We start from the raw sequence: 9,792 nt of genomic DNA, 5'->3' as shown, positions 1-9,792 counted from the left end.
ATTTTTTTATTATTATTACAAAGATCAATTTACCTCTCTATCATCTAATTATAAAAAGTCCAATGAAAATATAAAAATGCCCCTTAAAAAAACTTTATTAATTTTTTATATCGAGGGAAATTTTTGTAAATTTACTGCAATAAAATATGAAATTTCAAAAAAGTCCCTAGAAGTGTGTTTGATTCCACTTTTTTTACTCTTTTTTTTATTATTTTTCCCCCCCTTAAAAAATCAAAGATTCCACAATATGCATAGTCTTCCAAGATCATGGTTTACATGAGCTCAAGAACTGATTTTACTTATGGAGAATTTCGGAACTAAATTTGAAATCTTTGGTACTCCTGATCTTAATTATCTTTAAAAGTAAAAGTGCTCATGTTTCTAAGCTATGACCACATAAATTAGAGAACGTAAACGCGGCATCAGTATGCCTCAGGCCCCATGAACATCAGAAATCCAAATGTCCAACTTCTTATTTCCAAGTGTATGGATGTGAAAGAAAGAAAGGAAAGACATGTTTTATCGTTTTTTCATGTCAGAAAAAAGCACTAGTACATTCCAAATGATAAGGTCCAAAACTAGATCAATCTCGAACATAAGCTCTGACCTCTTTCCAGACCTTTCATGAATGCAAGACTAAACTACAAATATCGCACTCAAACAATGGCCGAGTTGAAGTGCTAGAAACATCCCATGTTCTCCTTATTTAAACAAGTCATCCATCAACATTTCCCTCCAACCAAAGCAGCAGTACGCCACCATTTCTGAGTTTCTCACTGGTTGAAAGTTTGAACAAGGAAACATGTCGCCTGCTCTGTCTCTTTCTCTCCCCCGCATTCCCGTTTGCAAAGCTCAGGACCTTGCAAATGATGTCCAGATTCCTAAAAGCACTGATAGAGTCAGCCCATCTCTCAAAACACCCCTAGATATCAAACTTGGTAAGAGAGAACTACTTAATGCCACTGCTGTAGTACTCTTAAGTGAAGGGCTCTCTGTTGCTAAGCCTGCAAGAGCTGCAGAACCAGAGAGTCCAGTTACTTCAACTTCAAGTAGAATGTCTTACTCAAGATTCTTTGAGTACTTAGATGAAGGTGCTGTAAGAAAAGTGGACTTGTTTGAGAATGGGACGGTAGCAATAGCTGAGATTTTTAATCCCACACTTGAAAAGATCCAGAGGGTCAAAATCCAGTTACCAGGACTGCCACAAGAGTTGTTGAGGAAACTAAAAGAGAAGAATGTTGATTTTGCTGCTCACCCAACAGAGCCGAACTGGACTGCTGCTCTACTTGACTTGTTGGGAAACTTTGCCTTTCCATTGATATTGCTAGGCTCTTTGTTGTCAAGTACATCATCTACCAACACCCCCGGAGGTCCCAGCTTGCCATTTGGACTAGGAAGGTACAGTATATATATATATATATATATTTTCAAAATATGTATAGCTAGTTCTCACATGTTCTTAATGTCATAATCCTTTTTTTTTTTCCTGGTTTTTATGACATTAAAAACATGCATTAGATACCAGAAGGATATCATATATGATGACTTGATAAAATAGCTATGTGCTAAATGTTCAAAAACAGGAGCAAAGCCAAATTCCAGATCGAGCCTAATACTGGAGTGACATTTGATGATGTTGCTGGAGTTGACGAAGCAAAGCAAGATTTTCAAGAAATTGTGGAATTCTTAAAAACTCCAGAGAAGTTTGCTGCAGTAGGTGCAACGATTCCTAAGGGAGTTCTGTTAGTAGGACCTCCAGGAACTGGAAAAACCTTGCTAGCTAAAGCAATAGCTGGAGAAGCAGGCGTTCCTTTCTTTTCTCTGTCAGGATCAGAGTTTATTGAGATGTTTGTTGGTGTAGGGGCTTCAAGAGTTAGGGACTTGTTCAACAAGGCTAAGGCGAACTCACCCTGCATAGTTTTTATCGATGAGATAGATGCTGTCGGGAGGCAGAGAGGGACAGGAATTGGTGGAGGAAATGATGAGAGGGAGCAGACACTGAATCAATTACTTACTGAAATGGATGGTTTTAGTGGTAACAGTGGAGTGATTGTTATCGCTGCTACAAACCGACCTGAAATTCTTGATTCTGCTTTGCTTAGGCCAGGAAGATTTGATAGGCAGGTAAGCTATCGTTTCTTATTAATCAAGATGCTTAGCATGAGAAGCCTCCATGAATTAGGTTCAAAGAAAGTTTTGTTGCTTGAATATGTAGGTCACAGTTGGGCTACCAGATGTGAGAGGTAGGGAAGAGATATTAAACGTGCATAGCAAAAACAAGAAGCTGGAGAAAGGGGTCTCTCTGAGCATTATTGCCATGAGGACACCAGGGTTCAGTGGTGCAGACCTGGCTAACCTAATGAATGAAGCGGCAATTCTTGCTGGTAGGAGAGGCAAATACAAGATCACCCTGAAAGAGATTGATGATTCAATCGATCGAATCGTGGCAGGCATGGAGGGAACCAAGATGACTGATGGAAAGTGCAAAACTTTGGTGGCTTACCATGAAGTTGGGCACGCTGTTTGCGCGTAAGTCATCAAACTTGTTTCATACAAGTATGTTGATGAGAATCACTTATGATATGAGCTTACTTATATCTTCTATATGCTTTTCCATACACAGGACATTGACACCCGGACATGACCTGGTGCAGAAAGTCACTCTAATTCCCCGGGGGCAAGCTCGTGGTCTAACGTGGTTCATACCAGGTGAGGATCCGACTCTCATTTCCAAGCAACAGCTATTTTCTAGGATAGTTGGAGGACTTGGAGGAAGAGCAGCAGAGGAAGTGATTTTTGGTGAATCAGAAATCACAACTGGTGCAGCAGGGGACCTGCAACAGATCACTCAAATTGCTAAACAGGTAAGTCATAACAAACTAAGATTACTAAACAGATCACTCAAATTTACAGATCATAAAACGAAAGGGAAACTTCTCTAACTTGGATTGATAAAATTATTTTCCTGCAGATGGTAACAATGTATGGCATGTCTGAGCTCGGACCATGGGCACTGACCGATCCAGCAGCACAGAGCAGTGATGTGGTTCTAAGGATGCTAGCTAGAAACTCCATGTCAGAGAAACTCGCGGAAGATATCGATTCATCAGTGCGAGACATAATTGAAAGAGCATATGAGATTGCTAAGGAACATATAAGGAACAATAGGGAGGCCATCGACAAACTGGTGGAGGTGCTGCTAGAAAAGGAAACCCTCTCTGGGGATGAGTTCAGGGCAATCTTGTCTGAATTCACAGATATTCGTGTTGATAAAATAGATAGAACCCCTGTAAGAGAATTGATTAATGCCTAGCATAATTACTAGGATAATGTAGCATATAAAATTATAGTGAGATGTAAATTGTTATAATTATATTGTCCATATTATCACTCTCAATCCATTACATCATTTTGCTTAAGAATTTTTGTTAAGCAAACAGATCAGTAAGAAGTCTAAGGATTGTATTCAAAATGTGCATGCCATTCCCATTGCAAAGCAAAGAAGTGTTCCCCATTGATGGAGTCGTGAAAAAGTTGAGATGCGCATATTTTTTCCACGTTTGTTTTTTAGAAAATATCTTCCTACGTTTGTTTCCTGTAAAATATTTTGCAAGAAAATTGATTAATGAAAAATATAATATTTTCATTCAAATTTATTTCATTAGTTGGAAAAATATTTTTAGTTCATAAAATTCCGTTAAATAGTAATCACATATAATTTTATTCAACTATTTCAACCATATCATTATCTCACCACCATCTCTTCCATCACTGTCGTCATCTTACTACTATCATTATAAGTACTACCATCATTATCTCACCACCATTTTTTCCACTATTGTCGTCATCTTATCACCACCACCATCTCACCACCACCTTCTCCTCTATCATTACCACGACCACCTTCCTTCACCACCACCTCCTCCTCCGCTGTCATCATTTTACTACTATCATCATCGTCATTTTATCATCGCCTTCTCTTTAATCACTATTATGAATACCTCACTACCACCTCTTTTATTATCACTGTTATATCACCACCATCTTTTCTTTCATTACCACCTCATAAACACCTCTTTCACATCGCTTTCATATATGACCATTATCAGCATTTCACTACCAGCACGACAACCTCCTTCACCATCATTGCCATGTAATCACTATCATCTCACCACCACCTCCACCATCTCACTACCAACACCATTGAAAAATATTTACATGTAAAATATTTTATGTAAAAAATATTTTTTAAGCCAAGTATTTTATGAGAAAATAATTTAAATGTAAAACATTATATGGAAAATATTTTTACATGTAAAATATTTTTCCTTTGAAAAATATTTTACACAAAACAAATGGACCCTTAGTAAATGAGAACTTTCACCAGTTCAATAGATACTTGATTATTGGTCTGCATTGCCCTAAGAGTCAGATTAATTTTTTTTAATGTAAAAATAAGTCAAAGAAATGCTTGCATGTTTGCTAATAAAAAAAAAGTAATCATGAACTTAAAATATGATGCATATTGAATGACATATTTTTTAAACATTAATACAGTGACATATTAAATGATTTTTTAAAAAAAATATTAAAGACTATAACATATTGGATTGACTCGGGTTAACTTGTTAACCATATGCGACCCAGATCATAAGATTGTGTTAACCTCTATAGAAAAAAAATTAAAATAAATTTTGAAGGACAATTCTTAATTAATTCAATATTCGAATAACAAAATTGAAAAAAAATATTAAATTAAAAACGAACAAAAAAACTTAAATATTAACTTGAGTTCAACTTCGAGTTAAACTTCAAACCAGTGATCTAGGTTATGAAATTAGGATAACTCCATGAAATTAAATTGAAAAAAAAATAAAGGTTCAATTTTCAATTAGCCCAATGTTGAAAGCTATAATTGAAAAAAAATCAATTGAAAAAAATAACAAAAAAAAAACAACACAAATCAACTTGGGTTAACCTGTTAAACCCGCGACTTGGATTATGAGACCATGATAACTTCACAAAAAGAGAATATAAAAAAAAGTATGAAGCTCCATTTCCAAAAGATCCAATGTTGAAGGTTGAAATTGAGAAAAAAAAAAAAACTAAATCAATAAGACTAAAATAACTCCACATAAAGCAAATTGAAAAACATAATAAAACTCAATTCCCAAACAACTTAATATTGAAGGATAAAATTTAAAAAAAATCTTAAATAAAAAAAAACAAAAAGATTGCGTTGTTGAAGGGTGAAATTAAAAAAAAATATATTCAATTAAAACGAACCCAAAAAATGAATAAAGTCCACTCTGGTTATGAGATCGAGATAACTTCTTATAAAGCAAATCGAAAAAAAATTACAAAGCCCTATTTCCAACTAACCTAATGTTGAAAGTATGAAATTGAATTTTTTTTAAAGTAAAAGCAGCCCAAAAAAAACAACCCATATCAACTCGGTTAACCTTTTAAACCGATGACTTAGGTCATAAAATTAAGATAAATTAAAAAAAATTATAAAACCTCACTTTCAACAAATCTAATGTTAAAGGGTTAAATCAAGAAAATAATATTAAATCCATGAAACTAGTATATATTTTTAAAACAACATAATATTGAATAATGAAATTGAAAAGTAAAAACTTAAATAAAAAAAATTTTTTTTTGTTGAAGATGAGAAATACACTAAAAAAAAAAACACAAACACTATTTTAGTGAATAGTATTGTATGAGTATAACTATAGTGATTTCACCATATTCTTTAATATGTTGTTAATAGTAGGCTTTATATGCATAGGTGAATTTATTTTAGTCATGTTTTTCAGAAAGTCAAACACCCCCTTAAATAAAATAAAATATATTATAATTTTTTTTCTTAGTTCATTAAGATCCCAATTCAAGTTTGATCCTAGATTTGTAAGGCATATATATATATATATATATATATATGGTATTGAAATTAAAAATAATAAATATCAAAATTACCTGGTAATTATGTACCAAGAAATTGTTTTTTTCTTGAACCCTGCTTATAAGTCTCCTTATATTTGGGAACATCCACTAAAATTGGAACTATGTAGAGATAGAACTCTAACTTGTTAATAATGTATTAATGTTCAAATTACCAAAAATCTAATGATATATGTTGATGTTGGGGAAATAATGATTGATTATTTGATATATAAATAATTAAATGATTGTTTAATTAATTTCTTGATTTTTTCTTTTTGTGAATTGAAATAATTGCTACCTAGTAAGTAATCATCAAATATATATTTATAATATATTAGTTGAATGTTATTTGTTAATGTTAGAACGACAAAAAGTGTCAGATTTTAATATTTGTTATCAACATGAAATTAATATATAAAAATTACAATGAACCTAATTTTTTTTGTCTTCTCGTTGCAAATAATTTTTCTCATGTTTTTTTTTTTAAAAATCATTTTTGACATCAGCACATCAAAACGATCCAAAAAATACAAACCGCACTCAATAACAAAAAAAAAATTTGAATTTATTTGAAAAGCGTTTGGCCGCAATGCCAAACGAGCATAAAATAATTACAATGAACAAAAAAACGCGAAATAAAATAAATTGAGTTACCTATTAATTAAAAAGGAATCTTCTAAACTCTTCTTTGTAATTTGAAATATTCTCTTCTCTTCTATTAACGAGCAAGAGTTAGATATGAAAAACTTTAATTATAAAAAATTATTTTTAAATCTTTAGTTAACTTCGTTTAACCTTTATTTAATCTTTAATTAATTATTTGCAAGACACAAAATGCCAAATTTCATCACGTGGGAGCGACACATGCATCGAAAAACTATGACACCGACTATACATCGTGCATAGATGTGCAAACAAGTATTGGATGTTGACATGAAGTATTTTCAAATTCGAGATAACAAAGGCTATGAGGTTTTTTATGATGCTTTTAAATTGAAGATGTTATCATTTCTTGAAGATGAAGAAGACATTCACTTGCATGTTGGTGGAGATCCCGAGAGTGTAGTGATCTCTCTTTTATTTTCTTTTTTTATTTTTAATTGTGAATGTTCAAGTCAGTTTACGTACATCTTAATTAATTTTTCAAGGTCTTAAAGTTAATAACTAGATAAATATATATGTTACCTCTGAAATTTATGAACATTTCGAACAATTAACTTTTAAAAAACAAATTTAAGACCTTATTATCAGTTAAGTTAGACCCTCAAGATTGAATGCAATACTCTTTTAATTTATAAATAAATGTTTGTTATTGTGTTTTTTTTGAAAAAAATTATTATTTTTTATTTAAATTAATATTTTTTTATGTTTTTAAATATTTAATATATTAATATCAAAAATAATTTTAAAAACAATATTATTTTAATATATATTTTTTAAAAAATTAATATAAAAAAAACTTTTATCACACTTTCCATCCCATCGTCTGCCTAAATGCTACTTAAGTAAACGCAATATAACAGTAGTAGTGAGGATGAAAATAGGACATGATGCGAGGAATTCCCAAACCCCAGACTTTAAAGCAATGTATGCATGGTTCGACTTCCAGTCCCAAGAACCGTTAACAGCAATTCAAAACTCCTGTCCAAAAAGAACCATTGCCTCTCTCTACTGAAACTCTCATCTTCAGTCAAACATGTCTCTCAAATCCATGCACAGATCCTAGTCTCTGGTCTTCAACAAGACACCAATCTTTTAACTGAACTCATAAGATTCTGTTCCTTATCTCCCTCTAAACACCTCAGTTATGCCCACTCCCTTCTATACAATTCACTTGACTCACTGCCTCCTTCTTGGAATTTCCTCATTAGAGGCTACGCCTCGGGTGATGCACCGAAAAATGCCATACGGGTGTTTCATAGAATGCGAAAAGAAGGAGTTGGACCCAATAACTTTACTTTCCCTTTTGTTTTGAAGGCATGTGCTACTTGCTTGGCACTTGAAGAAGGGAAACAAGTACATGCGGATATTTTTAAGTTTGGTTTAGATTGCGATGTTTATGTTAACAACAATTTGGTTCACTTATATGGGTCTTGCAAGAGGGTTTGGGATGCATGTAAAGTGTTTGATGAAATGCCTGTAAGGAGTATTGTTTCCTGGAATTCGGTGATTACTGCTTGTGTTAAGAATTTATGCTTAGGAGACGCAATTTGGATTTTTGTTAAAATGAAGGACTTTGGGTTTGAGCCTAATGAGACGACAATGGTGATTATACTTTCCCTCTGCGCACAAATAGGGAACTTGAGCTTAGGGAGATGGATTCATTCTCATGTGATTGAAAGGGGGATGACATTGAATTTTCAATTGGGCACTGCCCTTGTTGACATGTATGCAAAAAGCGGAGATCTTGGTTACGCTAAGCTAGTTTTCGAGAGAATGGAGGAGAAGAATGTTTGGACTTGGAGTGCAATGATTTTGGGACTAGCTCAACATGGATTTGGAAAAGAAGGGCTTGAGCTTTTTCTCAAGATGAAAGAGAGTGTTTCTATTTGCCCAAATTATGTCACATTCCTAGGGGTTCTCTGTGCTTGCAGTCATGCTGGTCTGGTTGATGAGGGGTTTCGGTACTTTCATGAAATGGAACACAAGCATGGAATTAGACCAATGGTCATACATTATGGTGCCATGGTTGATATCCTGGGTCGTGCTGGGAATCTTGAAGAGGCTTATAACTTTTTAATGGACATACCTTTCCAGCCTGACCCAATTTTGTGGAGGACATTGCTCAGTGCATGCAGTATTCACAATGCTAATGTCAGTGATGGCTTAGTAGATAAGGTAAGAAAGAAGTTGCTTGAACTAGAGCCCAGGAGGAGTGAGAACTTTGTGATAATTGCAAACATGTATGCTGATGCTGGGATGTGGGAAACGGCAACAAATGTGCGGAGGACTATGAGAGATGGTGGTTTGAAGAAGATAGGTGGCGAGAGTTGCATTGTTTTAGAGGGCTCAATCCATCAGTTCTTTTCTGGCTGTTCAAAAGATGATCATGAAAGCATCAAACTGCTTCTAGATGGACTGAACTTGCACATGAAAATGGTAAACTCCCTGTAATCAGTATTGCTTGTCATGTCATTTATTCCATTGGAGGATTTTGCGACCTTGCTAGCACTTGCATATGAAATTTTCATTCATCATTACATATTTTAGCTCTTTTTTCTTGTTTCCATACATTTCCCTTTCAATTTGTTGAGAGCAAAGATTTTGGTTTTGGTAATATGGCTTCCAGTTGAACTGCCTTTTCACTAGAGAAAAGATTGAAAAACTAGCTAGATTTTGTCACAACTTCCTGTTAGATTTACGTTAAAAAAGGTAATAAAACATATTTTCAAGTGGCAGATTTGTCAAACACCGTTTTAAGCTATTGACCAATAAAAACTTTGGCCTTCAATTGAAGATTTGTCGAACACCTTCCTAATCACCACCAAATTCTTAGTATAAGCTTTAGCCAACCAATTTAAAAGAATATTTTTCGGTGAGTGCAAGTAAAGTTACCTGTTTATATATATATATATATATATATATATATATATATATAGACCTAAGTGAATTAGTTTGACAGTGAGATCTAAATAGATCTAAATAACCTTTGTTTAGGTGTGTCTAGGTTTAGGTTTAGGTCCGGAGTCTATTTAAATTTTTATATATATAAATTTTATATATGGATTAGGTGTAGTGCTTATCAGAATATAAGCAGGTGATAATTAAAATATTGAAACTTATAATTTTTTTTTATTTTTTTATAAAAAAATACATTTAAATTTCCTTGAAATATCTTAAATA

General features: G+C 33.3%; 1 protein-coding gene across 1 annotated transcript; it reads left to right on the top strand.

Moving 5' to 3' along the window:
* The first annotated feature begins 611 nt into the window (after positions 1-611).
* On the top strand, positions 612-9,226 carry LOC118049573 (ATP-dependent zinc metalloprotease FTSH 6, chloroplastic). The gene is made up of 6 exons (XM_035059610.2): positions 612-1,398; positions 1,584-2,124; positions 2,216-2,529; positions 2,624-2,864; positions 2,972-3,289; positions 7,603-9,226. The coding sequence occupies exons 1-6, from the start codon at positions 803-805 to the stop codon at positions 9,061-9,063; spliced, it is 3,471 nt and encodes a 1,156-aa protein (XP_034915501.2). The 5' UTR covers positions 612-802; the 3' UTR covers positions 9,064-9,226.
* The last annotated feature ends 566 nt before the right edge of the window (positions 9,227-9,792 follow it).

Source organism: Populus alba, chromosome 17 (assembly GCF_005239225.2).
Source record: "Populus alba chromosome 17, ASM523922v2, whole genome shotgun sequence".
Classification (NCBI taxonomy): Eukaryota; Viridiplantae; Streptophyta; class Magnoliopsida; order Malpighiales; family Salicaceae; genus Populus; species Populus alba.
The sequence above is the reverse complement of the archived record's forward strand: the minus strand, read 5'-3'. Positions and strand labels throughout refer to the sequence as shown.

Coding starts and splice junctions, on each gene's coding strand:
- LOC118049573 (XM_035059610.2), top strand. CDS start 803: ATGTCGCCTGCTCTGTCTCTTTCTCTCCCCCGCATTCCCGTTTGCAAA. Junction 1,399..1,583: donor TTGCCATTTGGACTAGGAAG/GTACAGTATATA, acceptor GTTCAAAAACAG/GAGCAAAGCCAAATTCCAGA. Junction 2,530..2,623: donor GTTGGGCACGCTGTTTGCGC/GTAAGTCATCAA, acceptor TTCCATACACAG/GACATTGACACCCGGACATG.